The sequence below is a fragment of the Perca fluviatilis genome, chromosome 19 (genome assembly GCF_010015445.1).
Source record: "Perca fluviatilis chromosome 19, GENO_Pfluv_1.0, whole genome shotgun sequence".
NCBI lineage: Eukaryota > Metazoa > Chordata > Actinopteri > Perciformes > Percidae > Perca > Perca fluviatilis.
In genome coordinates, this window is record NC_053130.1 from 6273176 (window position 1) to 6296224 (window position 23049).

General features: G+C 39.7%; 2 protein-coding genes across 3 annotated transcripts in view; both read right to left on the reverse strand.

Annotated features, from left to right (window-relative positions):
- Nucleotides 1-5979, reverse strand: part of LOC120548006 (carbonyl reductase [NADPH] 1-like) — a 10784-nt gene extending 4805 nt beyond the window's left edge. The window contains exons 1-4 of the mRNA XM_039783885.1: nucleotides 5856-5979; nucleotides 3951-4065; nucleotides 2240-2409; nucleotides 209-316 (exon numbers count right to left, since the gene is read on the reverse strand). Coding sequence (XP_039639819.1) covers nucleotides 209-316; nucleotides 2240-2409; nucleotides 3951-4063 — 391 coding nt within the window. The 5' untranslated portion in view covers nucleotides 4064-4065; nucleotides 5856-5979. The remainder of the gene's footprint in view (nucleotides 1-208; nucleotides 317-2239; nucleotides 2410-3950; nucleotides 4066-5855) is intronic.
- LOC120548005 (carbonyl reductase [NADPH] 1-like) overlaps nucleotides 1-23049 on the reverse strand; it is a 27854-nt gene extending 4805 nt beyond the window's left edge. The window contains exons 1-7 of one of the 2 annotated variants that reach the window (XM_039783884.1): nucleotides 22937-23049; nucleotides 19783-19897; nucleotides 18236-18405; nucleotides 17273-17380; nucleotides 16886-17094; nucleotides 14055-14108; nucleotides 10689-10858 (exon numbers count right to left, since the gene is read on the reverse strand). In XM_039783884.1, coding sequence (XP_039639818.1) covers nucleotides 10689-10858; nucleotides 14055-14108; nucleotides 16886-17094; nucleotides 17273-17380; nucleotides 18236-18405; nucleotides 19783-19895 — 824 coding nt within the window. In that variant the 5' untranslated portion in view covers nucleotides 19896-19897; nucleotides 22937-23049. Of the gene's footprint in view, nucleotides 1-9879; nucleotides 10859-14054; nucleotides 14109-16885; nucleotides 17095-17272; nucleotides 17381-18235; nucleotides 18406-19782; nucleotides 19898-22936 lie in introns of those variants that run through there. The other variant, XM_039783883.1, reaches the window with a different exon arrangement.

Below are 23049 nucleotides of genomic sequence, written 5' to 3' on the forward strand. Positions count from 1 at the left end.
ATGCTGTCTATATTGCTCTTACTCTTAACATATTATACATTGTTTATCCTTCTGTTGCTCATCAACCTTCCCTTTCCAGGCACACCCAGGCTTTTGAAACAAACTGGAATGCTGAGAACAACCTTTTTTTTTTACACTCTGAAGTAGGCTGTGCACTGAGCTGTTCATTAAGAAGGCCGGTTAACTCGGTCCAGTTGTGTGTCCTTACCTCCAGCTTTAATGAGCGGCATGAAGTGAGTCAACATGTCCCTGGTGGCGAAGAAGTTGGTCTTGAGGGTCACCTCTGCCTGGACTGCAAATGGAGTCGTGTCTGCCTCTGGAGAGAGCGAGAGAGACAGATGATGTCACTGCGTCCTCATCGACAGTCCCCTTCAATTCACAGTCACAGCTCCAAACGTCCGCAATAAAGTCAATTTATGCTATTTCTTGTCCGTCAATTTTGGATGAAAAATGACAGGAATAAAAGCACGCTGGTAGTTCAGATATGTTCAAAAACATAACTATGGCATGTATAAATAAATGCACCTATTGGGTGCACCATTGATGCTTTGCATTTAGAGTGCCTACTGAAACACATCAAGTCAAAGGCTCCTTTTTCAGTGTTTCACCAAACGCATGCATGTGTTTGTCACCGCTCAGGCAACTAATGAAAGTTATTAAGTAGAGCTGAATCCTTTTTATTTGGCTTAATGCTTTAGTGGCATTATGAATATTGTTATTACTAAGCATATGCTTATTTTTATTCAAATTTTTTTATTTAAAGAATAAAACATTTAGGGCCCTATCTTGCACTCAGCGCAATTGCCTTTGTACACCGATGCATGTATCATTCCTATTTTGCACCCGACGCACAGCGGACTTTTCCCTCCACAGACGCACATCGGTAAATTAGGGAATGTATTTGCGCTCCCGGGGGCGGTTCAGCGAAAAGAGGAGGCGTGTTCAGGCGCAAACGTTCCCTGGTGCTATTTTGCAGTTTCAGAAAACAATTCTAGTCTAAAGTCAGTGGTGCGTTATTCAGATGCTATTTTAGGGGCGTATGCTTGGCCATAATGTAGCGTCTGCACAACGCGCATACACCTTGCTTCCCTCATCTACACCGACGCAGCAGTTCCCATTTTTGCAAACCATACATAATTATAAGGAAATATATTACTGAAAATGCGCTTCAGGTGTTTGGATTGTGGCTTGTTGTGTTTTACACAACATTTCCATGAATCATGGATGTGTTGATGACATAAATGAGGAAATATTAGAGGACTTAAGGAGACGTGATGTTGAACTACGGCGGGATTCGACACTCCGGCGGAATCTGGTCCGAGAGTGGCAATGCGCTCCTGATGGAGCGGGTGGACGGAGATGGAGTGGGGGGAGGAGGAAGGGGCACAACAGGAGCAGGTGGTGCGTTTGGAGGCCCACGCTCCATGGCTGCAGCAATCCTCTCCAGACTTGAGGAGATGCGCCCGAGAGGCCGCAGCAACATCGCCACCCGGCCAAGACGGGCATTTATTACTTTGCCGCATCCCGGACAGCTCCCGCTGGCGTGCGCCAGGCAAATCCGCCGTCATAATAGCAATCCGCCACGGAACAAGCGCACCTGCTCTTAAAGGGAATGTGGGATGACGCTCTGATTGGTTATTTTCACGTTACGCCCAAACCACACCTTAGATTTGCGTCGGGCGCAAGAGTCATTTATCCGCCGGTATAATAGCAACAGCGCCCGAGATCCGCCCACAAAGCTACTCGCGTTTCACGTTTGATACTTACGTTTCAGATCGTTAAAATAGGGCCCTTAATGTGAAAAGGGACAATTTGATTTAAAAATTTGTACATTGGAGGCAATATTTAAAGAGTACAATGTGGAAGCACAGGCACTTTTTTATGAGATTACTTACTAAAAAATATTTATATTATTCTCTAAAATGTAATAATAATTTGATGAATTGTAAAAAAAGAAAAAAAAAAGAAGCAAATAATCTAAATTTTGAGCAAAAATTATTGTGATTGTCATTTTAGCCATAACTGTTCAACCCTATTGCTAATACTCCTAATATTAAAAGTAATTATGGGTCAAATTACACTACAGCATGATTTGAATGCCAATACTGATATGTAAGACTGAAGACTTCATACCAGTATTCAGTTCATTGGATTCATAGTTAGAGTAGTTATATTAACATATAAGAACATTATTGTGTGCATGGCTCCAGTGTGGTATAATGTAATATTGTAATTCTACCTTTGAATGCTATCCCGGCATTATTGACGAGGACGTCCACTCCTCCATACTTCTCTTTAAAGTAAGCAGCGGCGGCGGTGATGCTGTTTATGTCGTTGATGTCCAGCTGCTGAAACATGGCCTTCAGTCCGTCTGAGGCCAGAGACTTCACGGCTTCCTGACCACGGCCGCTGCAGAAAGAGCAAAAAGTTTGAATCGATTTTTTCCCCCCACTTTATTCCCATGAGAATCAGATCTGTTGCTGACACCTTGAACCAATGAGCTCACAGTGCTTAGTGTGGGAAGTTCTAGTGATGTCCAACTGAAGCTGTACATATCGGTCTGTCATATCTATATGGTTCATACTGAATATCCATATTTATTCAGTTTTTCTTATAATATATTCTATTAATACACTGCATATATCTATATTATTCTTACCACTATTATAATGCTACTGCTACTACATTGCACATATCTGTACATGTTGTTCATACATTGTTCATATTACATAGCCATATTTATTCTGCTTTTATCAAGGTAACTGCTAATACACTGCATATTTATATTTAATTTATATTACTAAACCACCTTCTGTAAACCAACTGTATACTACTGTCTACACTGCACTATATTACTTGTCCTGTCTATGCACCACCTGTCTATACTTTGTATATTGCATTGCACTTTTCTGCTCTTTTTGCACTTCTGCTTCGACACAAACTGCATTTCGATGTCTTTGTACTTGTACTCTGCACTAGGGCTGGGCGATATGGAGAAAATCAAATATCACGATATTTTTGACCAAATACCTCGATATCGATACTGCAACGATATTGTAGTGTTGACTATTGGTGCTTTCACAAAATATTAACACAATGAGATTTAAGATAAATAATCATCAGTAATGTGGATATAATGACTAAGTGGGTAAAGGCAATTAATAGAACAGTTACAACAGTCTGGTAAGTTCCAAAAATGACATCACTTTACTGTAATGCAGCCTTTAAAACCAGGAAAAGACAACAATTATGCCATATAACAATATTACGATATCCAAAATCTGAGACGATTTCTAGTCTCATATCACGATATTGATATAATATCGATATATTGCCCAGCTCTACTCTGCACAATGACAATAAAACTTAATCTAATCTAATATAATCTAAGCTTCGTGAAGCGTTTTCTTTATTTTCTAAGCCCAATAGATGGCGCTCTCTGTTCAACAAACTTGAACTTTTATTTATTTATATAGGACCTTTCATGCAAGCATGCAGCCCAAAGTGCTTCACTTAACACAATTACAAAATCACAAAATTAAAACACAGATGAAAAAAAAGAAAAAAAAAAGAGACTAAACTTTCAACAATAAGATAAAATGTTAAAACTAGCACAATAAAATAAACACCAGGGTTTAAAAAATATATATTTAAAAGCAATAATTAACACTTAACATTAAACCATATTAAAAAGTGTGAAAGCACACTGAATTCCCATTCCGTGAGCCTTTTTCTTTAAACCAAGAGCGCCATCTAGCTGGGTCAACAACTACAAGTAATGGTTCATAAAGCTTCAGTTGGACACCAATAAGACGTTTCTCCTTTTCCATAAAACAATAAATCCACACAACACTATGTTTAATGGTGGTGTCAGGAAAAGTCAAGAAAAAAAACGATAAAACAAAGAGAATGTGTTGAGGTCCAGGTGTGAGCAGCTGTGTGCTACCTACACATCTCTGGCGGTCAGGTAAACGTCTCCTTGGAACTCTTTGCAGAGTGCTCGGACGATGGCCAGCCCGATGCCCTTGTTGCTGCCCGTTACAATGGCCACCTTGGTAGACATGTCTGTACACAGAGAGACATCAGGGTGTCGGCTTTATTAAATACATTAATCATTAACAGTAGGAAATCAAACTATCAGCACTAGCCTCACATTAGACAGACACACAGACACACCGGAGGGGAAAACAAACAATTCATTGCTCTCTGTTGACTTTGCCCCCTTGTCAATTCTGCTAGCAAACAACAGAAAAATGCCTAAAAAGCTGCTGTGTGGTTGGATGTACTACCAACAGGGTACAGAACCCAACTAAATGTACACGTAACATGTGCACTGACATCTGTCATCACACATGTCTGTTTTAGGCGGCCTATATGTCTGTAAGTTATAAGCTAATGCATTTTAACAGTAGGCAAACCTGTGCTATAGTGGAATATGGATAAATCAGAAAGCCATGCAAAATTATGTTTGCGAGTGCCTTAACACTTAGCTAACTAACTCAATGTGTCCTCTCTGGTTGACATACTGTATGTTGCTAAAATAATCATTTGACATGCTTAAATGTAAGGTTTTGCTGGCATTTTGTTAGCGTTTCTGCCTTTGGTTGCAAATTGTGGCCCTGATTGTTTTCCCCTGGTATGACTCTAGTCTACAGTATCTCTATCTCTATATCAACCATGTAGGAGGAGATTGAGAAGAGATGAGATTTGCTGAGTCATGGTGACAAGTTCAGAGAGAGAGAGAGAGAGAGAACTGTGAGAATGGTTGTTTAAAATGGTCTCTAATCTATTATTACTGGAATTAAGAAAGAAGTGGTTGCTAAAATAATCATTTGACATGCTGCAATCTAATGTTTTTGCTAGCTACAAGCATTTTGGTTGCATATTTTGGCCCTGATTGTTTCCCCCTGGGTATGTATGTGGAGACTGAACAAAAAATACGATTTGCTGAGTCATGGTGACAATTTCAGAGAGAGAGAGAGAGAGAGAGAGAGAGAGAGAGAGAGAGAGAGAGAGAGAGAGAGAATTGTCTATAATCTCGAACTAAAAAAGAATGATTGGGAAACTAGCTGATCATAAAAACAGACCCTTTTTATTCTGATATAAGACATTAAAACTGGGAATTTAGATTGAACGTTTGCACATTCCTACACAAAACTAAATGGTTCTTAATTTTAAAACAGATATAGGCATGTTGTACACATTTTTTAATAGTATTTTACATATTGTTTTTGTATTTTTTTCAATCTATATTAATGTTTCCTGACTTGTGCAGTACTTTTTTATCTCTGTTATGTTATGCACCAAACAGTTAGGGAAATGCTTTGTGTGTGAAAACCTACTTGGCAATGATTTTGATTTTGTCTATGTATGATAATGCAATATAATGTAAAGAAAGAAAAAAAAGCTTGAAATCGTCAAATGAGAGGGTCAAACAGCAACAATATATCCGGTTTCCGCTTAGAAATTTAAACAAAAATCCCAAAAGTGCGCAGTCATGCCATCAGAGGGTGACAGTTATGAGCTAAAGCCCTGATTCAAAAGCTAACTGGTTTTTCAAGAATTCATGGATTATGACCAGCAACTAGGGTGTGGAACTAACCTTAAAACTCACAATACGTGTGTTAGGGAATATCAAGAGTTAAACTGCCTTACATTAAATACCTATACATTTCAGCTTTTAAGAGAGGACCTTTCGCCTAATTTCAGTCCATTGTTGTTGCGTTACATAACGCTGAACGGCTATAATAAGCAGTAGTAGAATACCCCATTTTCAAACGAATGCAGATACTAAATACAAACTGTTCTGTTAGCACGTTGCTAACTAGGTAGCTAGGGGAAAGAAGTGCTCTTACTTTAAGCTGGTCTTGTAGAGTTGAGTTGAGCGAACCTTCGGCGGTGAAGCTGCAGAGAAGAGTGGGAGTGTTGTGCAGAAAACTGGGACACATAAAAAGGGAGGAAAGTTGGAGGTTTGCCGCGCAGTGTCAGTGCGCATACCCGGAAAAACAAGCTAACCACCTGGGTTTGACCATTGACATTTGACCCAAGGAGCCGTGCAGGATCGAGATGAATGCAGATAAGAACAATATCTTGGTATTGTATTTGGTGTTAAACTCTGTATGCTAGTATGTACCCATAGTTAAACTTATTTGATACATACATTTTGGTTTTGTGTGCGGTGTATGATGGGTATGTTTGTAGTGTTAACTGTAGGGGAGACAGGGTTTGGTTATTAATTAACGTTACATTACAAAAGGCTTTTTGATACCACACCATAACAGTGGTTTGGCACGTTTTAACATAGTTTTAACATGCGTACAAACTTTGCTTTGAATGTTAAGCTCCAGGTATGTCTGTGTTGTCATTCTTTTGTAATCAATGTTTCATCAGAAGTACACTCAAAACAATATAAATATAGGAAGATAACGTGGTGTAATGTATTGTAGTAGGTATACTGTACTGTGTATGCACTACCGGTCAAAAGTTTTAGAACACCCCAATTTTTCCAGGTTTTTATTGAAATTCATGCAGTTCGATGTCTTATTGTACTCTGAAATGAAAGAATAGAACAAATGAAATTTAAGTTAAAAAAGAAATCATGGAATCAATTTATAAACCAAAATGTATTCTAAATTTTTGACTCATCAAAGTAGTCCCCTTTGGCAGATATAACAGCTGAACACACTCGTGGCATTCTTTCTACAATGGAAATCAAATATTCTTCAGAAAGCTCTTCCCAACTCTGTTGCAGAAGTTCCCATAAATGTGTGGCACTTGTAGGTTGCTTTGCTTTCACTTTTCTGTCCAGTTCATCCCAAACCAGCTCAATGGGGTTTAAGTCTGGTGACTGTGCTGGCCGCTCCATGTTTTTAAGCTTACCATCATTCTGGCATAGCTTGGACTTATGTTTTGGGTCATTATCTTGCTGTAGGATGAACCCCTGACCAACTAGGCGCATACCAGAGGGTACTGCATGGCGCTGCAAAATGCTGTGGTAGCCGTTTTGGTTCAGGGTGCCTTTCACTCTGTACAAATCACCGACCCTGGATCCAGCAAAACAGCCCCAGACCATCACGCTCCCTCCTCCATGTTTGACAGCTGATGTCACACACTGAGGAACCATCCTTTCGCCTACTCGACGGCGTACAAAAATCCTGCGTGATGAACCAAAGATTTCAAATTTTGATTCATCAGTCCATAACACCTTCTTCCAGTCTTCAGTAGTCCATTGACGATGTTTCTTGGCCCAGTCAAGCCTCTTTTTCTTATTCTGACGTCTTAGCAATGGCTTTCTTGCTGCAACTCGACCTATCAAACCTGCAGCTCGAAGTCTTCTCTTTCCAGTTGAAACTGAGACTTGCTTATTACGACCACTATTAAGCTGTGCTTGAAGCTGTTGTCCTGTGAGCCGCCTATCACGCAAGCTGTTGACTCTCAGAAACTTGTCTTCTGATTCTGTTGTGGCTTTGGGTCTGCCAGACCTCTTCCTGTCAGAGTTTCCCCCAGTTTCTAAGTGCCTTTTGATGGTGAAGAATACTGTACTCACTGACACCTTGACTTTCTTCGCAATTTCTCTGTAGGAAAGACCAACATGCTTAAGTGTTATGATGGTCTGTCTTTCTTCCATTGTTAATTGCCTTTTTCCCCTCATTTGTATGGCAACCCACTACTTTCTGCAGTACAATACTGTTTAAATAATGCTCACGAGGGTACGGTACCACAGTGTGTTCCAACAATACTTTTATACAAACAGAGGGGGTTGTAAGTAATCCAGACAAGTTGGAACACCTGTGGGAATTGGTAGCACCAACTTTCAAAGCTTGATCAACCTCCATTGCTGTAGAACAGCTTTACATTGTTAACCCATTTCTTGTTCCCTGAAAAAGGCCTTTTTGTAAAATACTGAAATGTACGTTATTTTTCAGTTTTGGGTAACCTAGACTTTTTGTTAACCTCAGGCAGTTCACCACTTACCTTTGTACCATTTCAAGCTATTCACTGGACTTGAACTGCTAAAATAAAAAAAAAAAATAAAAAAAGAATTGGGGTGTTCTAAAACTTTTGACCAGTGTACATACCGGTATGTAAGACATTTTGGAGATTGATGACGATACAAGACACCTCAGGGTAAAAACTTAGGTTACATTGGGCTGCAGTGAAATTGGTAAAAGTGATCTTTTATTTCTCCTTCTTTAATAATTTGAGCTTGCAAAGAAATAACAAAAGCAGGCCTGTAGCTGCAGTTGAGACCACTAAGGCCTTAGCAATATCTTTGGGAATTTGCAGGGCTGCATATTACATTCATATTACTTAATATTACATGGATAATATTTAAGCCGATAAATAAGAATTTATAATAATAAATAAATTAAATTTGAAGTTTTAAAGCAACATTTAGACCATCATGTAGGGAAATCATTTTGATCATCATCAGTTGAATCAGTAAAATGGAATTTTGTGATTATTTTATTTTTTTAAATACATTATATAGACTTTGATGGGTGGTTATTTTCTGCTATGGGACTTTGACTCATGATCTCAGTAGCCTATTTCTACGAGCACAGGCTGAATTAGAAATACTACGGAAATCTTTGAGAATGAATGCAGTGGAAAGTTAAAATATTCACCAAAATATCAAATTTAGAGATAAAACCGTGAAAGAAATCCCACGATTGAGACGGAGAAGACCTCAGATGAATCCTGGGTTTACTGTGTGTGCTTTTGGCAGCTTTATCAGGCTCACTAAACCCTTAACCACACACACATTGCTCATAAATAAAGCCATATTTGTGTCATATACCAGCTCTATAATTATTTCTTCAGGAATACTGTCATTTATAGTCGTGTGTGTGTCAGTATAGCTCCCATAAATGTGTCTATAAATAGGAATAACTACTGTAGGTTCAAGCTAGATAAGGTGCAAATCAAAGGCAACCTATATTTATTTAGCTTTATATCTGTATTGTACTTATGGATATTGAACACATTTGATAATTTCTAGTGTACCTGTAACATCAGCTTTGGGGCTTTTCTCTTTCAATATTAAAATGTTAGAAATATAAAATCTATTTTCTTATAGAAATGACCCCCAGCCATGAGGTCATAAAGGGAAAGGTTACCTCTCCTTTCTCTGCTTTGCCCGCCCAGAAAATTTGGCCTGCCCGTCAGAGAGGGACATCATGGCTTTCAAATGAGCAAAGTGGCAGCTGGTCAAGGCCACACCCCCACCCTCCACCTTGCCCCCCCCTCTCTCCTCCTCCTGCCCGAAATGATACCAAACGTCTACAAGTAGTACAAATAGGTTATGCACTCATAAAACGATGGATTGGAAAGTTTGTAAGTACACCAGAAGACCCTAGGGTGAATTACTCCGAACCATCACTTTAACTGAACAGCTTCGGAGTCATTGGAATGGTTATATGACTTTTTTCGAGTTGAATGGTGGTCGTTTCGCTCCCCTCCTAGCGCCTGTTAGCGGAAAAACCACCTTTGCAACTTTCGGCCGGCCTCAGCGTCAGAAAGTATCGTGTGATATTAGGTCTCGCGATGTAACGAATTGCTTCACGGCACTGCACACATACGCCCATTCAGGAACTGGCTAACAAGGTAGCGATGGAGTTTTTCACACTGTTGTCATGGCTGAGCCGGCAAAAAAGAAGCAGAAAGCTAGGAAAGCATTGTCGGAGGAAAAGAGAAAGAGGAAACGGCAGACTGACCGAGCGAGGAGTCAGACACACAAGTAAACACAGGAGCTGCCAAATATCTATTCTCTATAGAGAAACCTGGCAGCAAAAAGCGAGAAAACAGTGAAGAACTAGCCAAAACGGCATAGCGCCCCTTTAAGTTCTTCACATCATAGTAATAAAGAACACAACAAGCTAGCCAGAAAAAAAAACATTTTATTTTCTTTGGGTACACAACATCCAAGCCTCATCTAGGTAATTAAGCAAAGTTTTTCTTTCTCCAAGTAAAAAAATATAAAAAATGTTTTTATCAAAAATGGCAGCGATGAGCCAGCACTTATGAATATTCATGCATGATTATCGTTGCATATAACCTAGCACACATACGCACACCATTCAAAATATCAGTGTTCCCTGGACTAATCTGAGTCATTTTGGTTTGCTGAACTTTGTGTGTTAACTTTACCAACACATTAAATGTTATAATACTTTTTTCCAGATTGTGTGATGCTTCTGTCATTTTTTCATATGATGGACGTGTTTATTTTTTTGGAAAAGAAATATATTTTGTATGGAAGTTTTGCAATTTAGTGCTAAAGTGGAAACACTGATTTACTCACACTCACACTAGGGCTGGGCAATACTGTATATCGATAATATATTGGTATCGTGATATGTGACTAGATAATGTCTTAGATTTTGGATATCGTAATATTGTAATATGACATAATAGATGTCTTTTCCTAGTTTTACAGGCTACATTACAGTGAACCTACTAGACTGTTGTAACTGTTCTATTATTTGCCTTTACCCACTTAGTATGTCCACATTACTGATGATTATTTATCACAAATCTCATTGGGTAAATATTTTGTGAAAGCACCAATTGCCAACCCTACAATATTGTCGCCATATCGATATCAAAGTATTTGGTCAGAAATATTGGATATTTGATTTTCCCCATATCGCCCAGCCCTAATTCACGGACACACACACACATTTCACCACGGCTGAACTTCTTTATCAGACACAAACTTTCCGTGAGGGTCTGTGGCTCCGGGCGGCAGCAGGGCCAGGTAGACCGGAGTGATAGCGGCCTCCTCTGGTGACTTGTGGGCTTTATCACCGGCCATGTCAGTGCGCACCCAGCCTGGACAGCAGGCATTCAGCAAGATCTGTACAAAATAATAACAGAAGCAACAAAAAAATGCATGTAAGCAATGAGGCTTCCACTGAAAACACAACCACAAAACCATCAAACTCATGTTTTAGTGGATACAATCCTTCACTGGTTTCTGGGGACACTGTCCAACCTCCCCGTGTAACAACCAGGCCAAATTGGTAAATTGCTGGAAGGACTTTAGGCGGTACCTTAAAAATTATAGTATTCCGAATGAAAACGACTGTCAGCCATCTTGAATCTTTGCTAAACAGACTTTCGGTTTTCAGCAGAAAACATTTACAACAATTATCTGCATTCAAACTACCGGACGTGTGTACCACCGGGATACATCGGTACAGATCGGAGAATATGGAGGAAACGTTATTACAGACGCAATACTCGGCACACTACGTGAGCTTCGCCTGCACGGAGACCAGCGGTGTCGCTCAATGCCGCTAGCCGGCTAGGGGACATCCTCATCGGCTAGGTGGAAAGCTAACGCTAGCTGTCCACCTGTCCCAGCCATCCTGCTTGCAAGCTGGACTACATCCTCCTTCAACGAAACTCCTGCTGTGTTTTTGTTGTTGTGGAAACATGCCTGAACAACAGTGTACCGGAACCGGGACTATCCAGCTACCAGGCTGCTCTCGCCGGCCCGTGGAGGTGGGCTGTGTTAAACGGACTGGTGTAGAAATAAAATCCAACTAGCTACTGCTAACTGCTGGTGGAGCTTGTGACTGTTAAATGCCGAATCATTCGACATTCCACGCTAATTCACGGCTGTGTTTATACTCTGTGTTTAGCTACACCAATGCTAGTATCGCGTTAGCTGAACTTTACGGATCCTGCTTGCAAGTGTCGCTGCCATTTAGACCACAAACTGGACTACATCCAACTTCAACGACACCCAAAGCGTGAGTTCAGAGACTGCCGGGTTTTTGTTGTTGTGGAAACCTGCCTGAATAGTGTACCGGACTGTCCAGCTACCAGGCCTGCTAGCCCTCCGAGCTAGAGATGCTCTGTCGCCAGGTAAAAGAGGTGGGGGCTGTGTTAATACCGAGTGGCGCAGAAATGTGGTGACTTGTATCCATTTAACTGCTAACTGCTGGTGGAGTTTGTGACTGTTAAATGCCGACCATTCTACATTACACACTAATTCCCCGGCTGTTTATACCGGTGTTTACAGGCCCACCAAGCGTAATGCTAGTATCGTTAGCTGAACTTTACAGAGCCTATAAAGTGTGTGTACTAAATGTAGCCTGTTTCGTTATGTCGTTTTTATATAATGTCGTTTTATATATGTTAAATGTGTAACACCACTTGAGTCACGCATGAAACGCGTTGTTTCGCGGTATATGGTTGAAATGACAATAAAACACGCTTGAGTTGAGTTGAATGCCTCTGTCGGTCTGTCAAGCGGTAGGCGTGGCTTGGGAGTGGACTCAAAGCAACGAAGCAGGTGCATTCTGGGATTTGGTGTTTTTCATCCATATAAGACCAAAACACATTTTCTGGCTTTTCTCGGCCTAGAAGGCACCAATTTCAATTTTTTTTTCACATTTCTACTACATAAGTGACCCAATTTAAAGATATATTCAGCTTTCCAGCGGTGAAATATTCCTTTAAAAATGCCCAGTGACACGTAACAACATAGGCTACTTTCCATTATATTTTTTATACATTTTGAATTGTCATCCGTGCTTTTTTCTTAACATCTATAGGCTGAATAAAGGTAGGCTATTTTTTACCGTAAATTGGTGCATTAAAGTGTATCGGAATGCAGGCAAAGAAGTCGTTGAACTTCCCTGGGGGAGGAAACCCAGGCCCCCCCACTATGATATGCCCCCCTTCTCCCCCAAAGGCAGATTCTGGCCAATATACAGTACAGTACACCCACTATAATATCCTACATTAGACTACACTGGTCACTTCCCCATCAGTCAGGCACAAGATCTGACCATAATTACACTTTTGCTTTCCATGAACTGTCGTTGCTTTAGCCTATTATTTCAGTTGAAACCCTGGCAGTGGTAAGCGAATGTGAGAGAAAATAAAAAATATATCAAAACATAATTCTAACCGATGTGTTTATTGGCAACACACGGCTGAAGAAGCCGACAAATAGCCTATATGTAATTCACTCCTCTTAAAATCTGTATCTTTCATAAAGATACCCATCAGTGAATGTTAACAGGGTTGTCTCTCTCTAAATGTTTTATATCTCTCTCTCTCTCTCTCTCTCTCTCTCTCTCTCTCTCTCTCTCTCTCTCTCTCTCTCTCTCTCTCTCTCTCGTTGTTTTTTTGTTGTTGCTTTTTATTATCATGGTCATTGTTACTAGTAATAATACTGTTACCACTTATAATTATTACCATTTGTTTGGGTGTTAAGTTACAACTGCAATTACAAGTCTTTATTTCCTTTCCTGAGCAATGCAGGCTTACTCCTTTTGGTTAACGTGGTTTGGGGGGAGGGGGTGTTAAAATGACATGGTCTTTTGTTACACCCTAGTGTTAGTGCTTCGTTTCTAAAAATGTCAATAAAGAAATTGTTCCCCCCCTCCCAAAAAAAAACCAAGGCCAAATTGCTTTAAGGCATTAAATCACAAAGGAAACACAAGGCAATATAAAAAAAAAAGAAATGTTTTAAAAAGACACATAGGAATTCAAATAATGAAAACAGATGATTAAGGATGAAGATTTAAATGGAATAAAACTGATTAAACAGTGGAATAAAAAATACCTCGCAGCAATAGTCTATAAATAGTGAAAATTAAATCTGTGGCAAACAGAGGAGCCTTGCATTAAAAGAGCTGAGAGTTGAAGCTGACTTTCTGGGAGTTTGTTCCAGATATGTCATACTGTATGTGGCGAATAAAAAAGTGAATGCTGCTTCGCCATGTTTAGTTTTTTGGGTAGCAGAAGGCAGCTCAAAGCAGATTATCACAACCCAGAGTTGTGATAAATGATCCTCCCAATGATTTCATTGTTACAGGAAACCTCCTTAAAAGGTTTTGTAGGAAAAAGTGGCAAAAATAACAGCTGAGCTGAGAGCAACTGAGAAGAGCGTCTGCACCGTTATAGGGTATGAAATGCATTTCACATTATTAACATATTCCTACGTCGTTGAACAAGCTACTGTGTTCAACAAAGTGGTTAAAAAGAAGAGATGGATCTTGTTTGATTAAAAGATGTCAAATTTGCGTGATTACCCCGTCGTTCGGTCTCTCCTTGGACAGACGACGAGCCAGGATCATGGACAGGGTCTAAAGACACACACACACACACACACACACACACACACACACACACACACACACACACACACACACACACACACACACACAACACAACAAAAACACACACATTATGTATAATGAATGTCTCTATGAAAGGAAATATGGCATTAGAGAATAGGGCTGCACGATATAAGGAAAATATCTAATTGCGATTATTTTTGACTGATATTGCGATTGCAATATGATTCACAATATTGGATGGAATGATCATTTTTTTTATCATTATTCTCATTGAAAAATATTCACATTAAGAAAATGCTAAATGATTATAGTGTGATTGTTGCGAGGACCTGTACCAAACAAAGCTGTTTTCTTTAGTCTGTATTAGGATACAGTTTGTAGGCCGGGCCGTCTCCGCAGCAACACAATACTTCATTCAGAATGGTTAGACACATTGTTTGCCTCTAACAAATATTATTTGCGATTTGGATATTGTACTAGTCCATATTGCAATTTCGATAAAATTGCGATTAACTGTGCAGCCCTGTTAGAGAAGCATTTGTCAAATCTTTGGTCTAGGGGTGCATGATATATCGACTCAATATCGTTATCGCGATATCACGTTGCACAATATTATAATCAAAAGTGTCACGATAAGTATTTTTTTATATTTTTTCTAATATGTTCTGTTATGTAGACATGCTCTTTATTTATTGTTTTTATACTGTCCAACCAGTAAAACATGTCCTGTTCTGAAGACATGGTCCTTATTTATTCATTCATGTTGGACCAGTCCAATATGAAATAAAATAAACCTTGTGTTGTAAGAAAACTTGTTTTATTTGTTATGAATCTATTTTTATGCGTTTTCCCATAACTTTTGTCATTGTTTTTTTTAATCACATTTAAAAATATCGAAATGAATATCGATATTGCAATATTCATAATCAATATCGCAATATCACATTTTGTCAATATCGTGCAACCCGACTTCGGTCTCTGATTTCGACTGAAAGTTTTTTGTTTATTTTTTTAACACCTTTAAAGGGGTGATAGAATGATTATATAGGGTATTTCACACTGTTCCTTATGGTCTCCTAATGGGGTATGTAACATTGGTTGGGCTGAAAATGGCCTGGTTGATATTTTACTGGCCCTTATGCATCCCTGTGTTTTGGCCCTATTTGTAACAAGAGCTTTTCTTCCAAATATGGTATGGTCATGAATATTTAGATGAGCTGCGCGCTGATTGGTTGAGCGAATCCCCAATACACATACATTAGAGAAGCGGCACAATCTCATATTCCAGACACTGCAATGTTTCATTACCAAATTCACTTCTGAGACTTTTTTAAGCGAGAAATCAACTATATAAAGCTGAAATATGGGCCGTTTACAAAAAATTGATGGCTAATTGCAAATTTGGTAAGACGTGTCGGACTTTAGGAGCTCCACACAGTCTGGACGAAAGCGGCAGCCTGCTGGGCTCCATACCCAGGGCAAAGTCACCCTTTGTGGATACTGCGGCGCACCCGCCAGCTGCCGACATAACTCTAATATATTTACGGTTTTAATTTCGTCCGCCACTTATATAACATCATTCCCCAATGTCTTATAAAGCTAACCGTTGTGTCCGGTTTGATTTTAAGGCATTTTTACAGGCGCCGGCGTCTTTGTAGAACGAGCAGCTGCTTGCTATATGTCCCATTCATTACAATGGGGAAATACCCGCGGCTATCGCTAGACAACTTTCGTCCTAACTAAATTATATTTACAGTTTGAATTTCGTCACGCCACTTATACAACATCATTCCCCAATGTCTTATAAAGCTAACCGTTGTGTCCGTATTTGATTTTAAGGCATTTTTTATGACGTTGGGGTCTTTGTAGGACGAGCAGCTGCTTGCTATATGTCCCATTCATTACAATGGGGAAATATCGCCATCGCTTACTCTGCTGCATAACTAAAGTATATTTACAGTTTGAATTTAGTCATGGCATGAATATTACAGGTTCTTCAAGGTCTTACAAAGCTTAGCTAACACTTGTCCGATTTCGGATTTCAATTGAATGTATTTTTGTGAATGTCAGAGTTAGGAGGAGGCTAGCTAGCTCTCATTGATGGACTCCATCTCACCGCGGCTCTATCAATGAGACTCGCGGACAAGAGGCTTTATTTCCCCGATTGTTTGTTTAAATAACTCAACACACATACCCATTATAAGATTTACTGGAACCTGCGGGCTGCGGGGAAAAGATTGTGGTGCGGTAACAAGGTTCGCTGACACTGCGGTCAGGGTGGCGATGTAGCAACCCAGGCAGCACCAACACCGGCACTAAACTCCGACACACAGCCGGAGAAAATTTGCAATTAGCCATCCATTTTCGTAAAGCGGCCCATATTTGAGCTTTATATGGTTGATTTCTCGCATAAAAAAGTTTCAGAAGTGAATTTTGTAATGGAATAGCAGAGATCTGCGTGACCTAGCTAGATTCAGAAAACTACCTGATCTCAGGTCAGTTGTGTAGCTTATGTAAATGTTGGGGCGTGACCGTTCTCTTAATACACCCATGGGCTGACAAACTTCCAGCTTTGTTGGGATTCGCCCATTTTCAGCGTCAGTTTCAAAATATGAGATTTTCATAGTAAAGGGGTGTCAATGGGATTTTGAGCTTCTATGTATGACCTATTTACCCACCGAACTGTTGTTATTCAACTATGACAGGGTAAAATCGGTTTTGCATTCTATCACCCCTTTAAGATCTGCAAACTCGTGCGCTTGAGACAGACTGATGGGTCATACCGTAAGTCCAGTCTTGGACGTTCCATACGCCGTTTCAGGCCAGCCACCCTTCTGCAGCTCGCCCTTCTTGGCCGCGTCAACAAACTGCTGCATCAGCCCCACCAGCTCCTCCTCTGTGATGTCCTCGCTGCGGAAACGCTGCTGGAGAGCCGCGCTGCACTTGTTCAAAGTGAGGGAGCTGACGAAGCTGGAGATGTTCACCACACGGCCTAAAATACACACACACACACACACACTTGCAGTATTAATGTTGTCTATATTGCTCTTACTCTTGACATAAACATATTACTTTTTTTTTCTATTTTTTTTTTTACACTCTGAAGTAGGCTGTGCACTGAGCTGTTCATTAAGAAGGCCGGTTAACTCGGTCCAGTTGTGTGTCCTTACCTCCAGCTTTAATGAGCGGCATGAAGTGAGTCAACATGTCCCTGGTGGCGAAGAAGTTGGTCTTGAAGGTCACCTCTGCCTGGACTGCAAATGGAGTCGTGTCTGCCTCTGGAGAGAGCGAGAGAGACAGATTCAATTCACAGTCGCAGCTCCAAACGTCCGCAATAAAGTCAATTTATGCTACTTCTTGTCCGTCAATTTTGGATGAAAAATGGCAGGAATAAAAGCACGCTGGTAGTTCAAATATGTTCAAAAACATAACTATGGCATATATAAATAAATGCACCTATTGGGTGCACCATTGATGCTTTGCATTTAGAGTGCCTACTGAAACACATCAAGTCAAAGGCTCCTTTTTCAGTGTTTCACCAAACGCATGCATGTGTTTGTCACCGCTCAGGCAACTAATGAAAGTTATTAAGTAGAGCTGAATCCATTTTATTTGGCTTAATGCTTTAGTGGCATTATGAATATTGTTATTACTAAGCATATGCTTATTTTCATTCCAATTATTTTATTTAAAGAATAAAACATTTAATGTTAAAAGGGACAATTTGATTTAAAAATGTGTACATTGGAGGCAATATTTAAAGAGTACAATGTGGAAGCACAGGCACTTTTTTTTTTACTTACTAATTTTATGAATTGTAAAAAATAAATAAAAATAGAAGCAAATAATCTAAACTTTGAGCAAAAATTATTGTGATTGTCATTTTAGCCATAATTGTTCAACCCTATTGCTAATACTCCTAATATTAAAAGTAATTATGGGTCTAATTACACTACAGCATGATTTGAATGCCAATACTGATCTATAATAAGACTGAAGACTGATGCTGCTGGTGCTAATTTCATACCAGTATTCAGTTCGTTTGATTCATAGTAAGAGTAGTTATATTAACATATTAGAACATTACTGTGTGCATGGCTCCAGTGTGGTATAATGTAATATTGTAATTCTACCTTTGAATGCTATCCCGGCATTATTGACGAGGACGTCCACTCCTCCATACTTCTCTTTAAAGTAAGCAGCGGCGGCGGTGATGCTGTTTATGTCGTTGATGTCCAGCTGCTGAAACATGGCCTTCAGTCCGTCTGAGGCCAGAGACTTCACGGCTTCCTGACCACGGCCGCTGCAGAAAGAGCAAAAAGTTTGGATCGATTTTTTTCCCCCACTTTATTCCCATGAGAATCAGATCTGTTGCTGACACCTTGAACCAATGAGCTCACAGTGCTTAGTGTGGGAAGTTCTAGTGATGTCCAACTGAAGCTTCGTGAAGTGTTTTCTTGATTTTTCTAAGCCCGATAGAGGGCGCTCTCCGTTCAACAAACTAACTTTTATTTATTTATACATACATACATACATACATACATACATACAGGCATGCAACCCAAAGTGCTACACAGAAAAAAATTACAAAAATATCAGAATTAAAACAATTATTAACACATAACATTACTCTAAATTAGGCCTGCACAATTCGGAGAAAAATACGAATCACGATTTTTTAGCTTAGAATTGATACCACGATTCTCTGCCACGATTTTTTTCTCAGGAAGTGTAATGTTTATTGCACACATGAACAATGACAAAACAACACAAATTGGCAGTACCAAACATAGATTTTTTTTTGGCACCTATGGCACATTGCGCATCACCACGAGCCCGTAAACATAGAGGCTTCAATGAATAAAGAAAATAAAGTAAATACTGTCCATTTAAGTACAATAGGCTACCAAAAATAGTGACATATAACACATTGAACTAAATATGGCCCTGATACAGGCTCTAGCTGAACTCCTTGAACATGTCTTTACATAATTAAAACATGTTAATGTCAATGTGAAATGCTTTCAATAAATTAATTGGAGAAAAAAAATCGCGAACAGGGGTGAATCGAGATCGCGATTTTCTAACAATTTATCGTGCAGGCCTACTCCATATTAAAAAGTGTGAAAGCACACTGAATTCCCATTCCGTGAGCCTTTTTCTTTAAACCAAGAGTGCCATCTAGCTGGGTCAACAACTACAAGTAATGGTTCATAAAGCTTCTGGGGTGGAGGGTTGCTGGTTCCAGTCCCCATACAGACCAAAGTATGGTGGTGGACTGGTAGCTGGAGAGGTGCCAGGTCACCTCCTGGGCACTGCCAAGGTGCTCTTGAGCAAGACACCGAACCCCCAACTGCTCGGGGTGCCTTTCCATGGGCAGCCCCCCCTCACGCTGACATCTCTCCATTAGTGCATGTATAGGTACTGAGCATGTGTGTGTAATTCAGGCCTGTGTGTAACGTATATAACAACAGAGTGATTGTAATTACCTTTGCGGGACTAATAAAGTATAAATTGTTATTATTATTTGGACACCAATAAGACATTTCTCCTTTTCCATAAAACAATAAATCCACACAACACTATGTTTAATGGTGGTGTCAGGAAAAGTCAAGAAAAAAAACGATAAAACAAAGAGAATGTGTTGAGGTCCAGGTGTGAGCAGCTGTGTGCTACCTACACATCTCTGGCGGTCAGGTAAACGTCTCCTTGGAACTCTTTGCAGAGTGCTCGGACGATGGCCAGCCCGATGCCCTTGTTGCTGCCCGTTACAATGGCCACCTTGGTAGACATGTCTGTACACAGAGAGACATCAGGGTGTCAGCTTTATTAAATACAGTATCATTAATCATTAACAGTAGGAAATCAAACTATCAGCACTAGCCTCACATTAGACAGACAGACACAGACACACACAGACACACACACACAAACACACCGGAGGGGAAAACAAACAATTCATTGCTCTCTGTTGACTTTGCCCCCTTGTCAATTCTGCTAGCAAACAATAGAAAAATGCCTAAAAAGCTGCTGTGTGGTTGGATGTACTACCAACAGGGTAAAGAACCCAACTAAATGTACATGTAACATGTGCACTGACATCTGTCATCACCCATATCCATTTCTGTAAGTTATAAGCATTTTAACAGTAGGCAAACGTGTGCCATAGTGGAATGTGGATAAATCAGAAAGCCATGCAAAATTATGTTTGCAAGTTCCTTAACACTTACAGTAACTAACTAACTTAACATGTTCTCTCTGGTAGACATATGTTGCTAAAATAATCGTTTGACATTAGGGCTGTGCTCGATTGAAGAAATTCTTAGTCGACTAACACTCATTCAATTATATCGACTAATCGATTAGTTGATTTAATCGACAGATCTGTAAATCTGAGTTTCTCCGCATAGAGTCATGCAAAAGCACCACTTTAATTCTTGTGTTTACCAGAGATAAAAGCATAAAACATGACTAATCGACTAAAGAAATCTAAGTTGACTAAGACCAAAATGACTGATTAGTCGACTAATCGACTAAGAGGGACCAGCCATATTTGACATGAAATGTAAGATTTTGCTACAGGCATTTTGTTAGCGTTTCTGCCGTTGGTTGCAAATTGTGGCCCTGATTGTTTTCCCCTGGTATGACTCTAGTCTACAGTATCTCTATCTCTATATCAACCAGGTAGGAGGAGATTGAGATTGAGATTTGCTGAGTCATGGTGACAATTTCAGAAAGAGAAAGAGAGAGAAAGAGAACTGTGAGAATGGTTGTTTAACATTGTCTAATCTATTATTACTGGAATTAAGAAAAAATTGGTTGCTAAAATAATCATTTGACATGCTGCAATCTAATGTTTTTGCTAGCTACAAGCATTTTGGTTGCATATTTTGGCCCCGATTGTTTCCCCCTGGGTATGACATGTTGCGCTCAGTCTCTATCAGCCATGTATGAGAAGACTGAACAAAAAATATGATTTGCTGAGTCATGTTGACAATTTCAGAGAGAGAGAGAGAGAGAGAGAGAGAGAGAAGAGAGAGAGAACTGTGAGCGGTTCTTAAAATTGTCTACTTTAAACTAAACAGCTCTTCATTTTACAACAGATATAGGCATGTTGTACAATTTTTTTTATAGTATTTTACAAATTATTGTATTTTTTCAATCTATATTAATGTTTCCTGACTTGTGCAGTACTTATTTTCTCTCTGCTATGTTATGCACCAAACAGTTAGGGAAATGCTTTGTGTCTGAAAACCTAGCTACTTTGCAATGAACCTGATTTTGTCTATGTATGATAATGCAATATAATGTAAAAAAAAAAGAAAAAAGCTTGAAATCGTCAAATGAGAGGGTCAAACAGCAACAATATATCCGGTTTCCTCTTAGAAATGTAAACAAAAAATCCCAAAAGTGCACAGTCATGCCATCAAAGGGAGACAGTTATGAGCTAAATCCCTCATTCAAAAGCTAACTGGTTTTTCAAGAATTCATGGATTATGACCAGCAACTAGGGTGTGGAACTAACCTTAAAACTCACAATACGTGTGTTAGGGAATATCAAGAGTTAAACTGCCTTACATTAAATACCTATACATTTCAGCTTTTAAGAGAGGACCTTTCGCCTAATTTCAGTCCATTGTTTTTGGGTTACATAACACTGAATGGCTATAATAAGCAGTAGTAGAATATCCCGTTTTCAAACGAATGCAGATACTAAATACAAACTGTTCTGTTAGCACGTTGCCAGTGCTTGAAGTGGGCCGGTACTCACCGGTACGCAGTACCGGCACTTCTACATTTTACTCTTAAGCGTACCTGCACTTTTTCTTGCGTACCGCTACTTCTCGCATGTAGCCGGTACTCTACCACAGACACAGAAAGCATCAGCGTGAGACAGATTGACCCTAACGTTACATAACCCTTGTGTTGTATTCCCGCCAACCTTGAAAAAAAACACTTTTTTTCCAGCGTTTTTGACGCCTTTTTTTCACAGTTTGTTTTTGCTTTTTCCAATGTTTTAAATTGTTACATTTTTCTTCTACACATTTTCAACGCTTATTTCTACGTCCCATATTTTCTGATATAAAACAAAAATTGAAAACGGGTCAATTTGACCCGAAGTCAACACAAGGGATAAACTACACTACGTGATTTACCTCAGAGCTTGACGAATCACGTAAAGGCAAGCAGTCGGCCCGAACTCAGAAGTTCGCTAGTTCGGAGAAGCTGTGTGATGCCTACAGCCTACCAGATTTTTCACTGCTGAAAACCTAGAAACTAAAAAGAAGTGTGTCGAGTTTGTAAGTCGTTATTATTAGCCTGGCTTCAGAAAGGTATTAAAACAACGTGTGTGCCAGAGCCAGCGTTAATGAGGAGTCTGCAGCTACTAACCCTAACGTTACCTTAGTCGACGACACCGACGTCAACAATAAAGTGAGTAACGGAACACGGATGGCCTGACTGTTGGTCAGGGGACCAAATTATGTATTTTTGGTCCACGAACAGCTGGCTCGTTTTTAAAGATAACAAACTGGGCTGGAAAACATGTAGCAGCAGGCCAGACAGAGAGTGGACTAAAGCTGTCAAGAGAATGACTGAGACATACAGTCACAAACACACATAACTTGTTTAAATAAATACATACATTTATGTTGTTAATAAATAACAATACATTGTTGTTGTACCAGCAATATCTCCCAAGTTTTGTTTTTCACTGTAGAAATCTCAAATGTCATAATGATTTGCCAATGCAAGAGAGTACCCGGCACCTTTTTTTTCCACTTCAAGCACTGCACGTTGCTAACTAGGTAGCTAGGGGAAAGAAGAGCTCTTACTTTAAGCTGGTCTTGTAGAGTTGAGTTGAGCGAACCTTCGGTGGTGAAGATGCAGAGAAGAGTGGGAGTGTTGTGCAGAAAACTGGGACACAAAAAAAGGGAGGAAAGCAGAA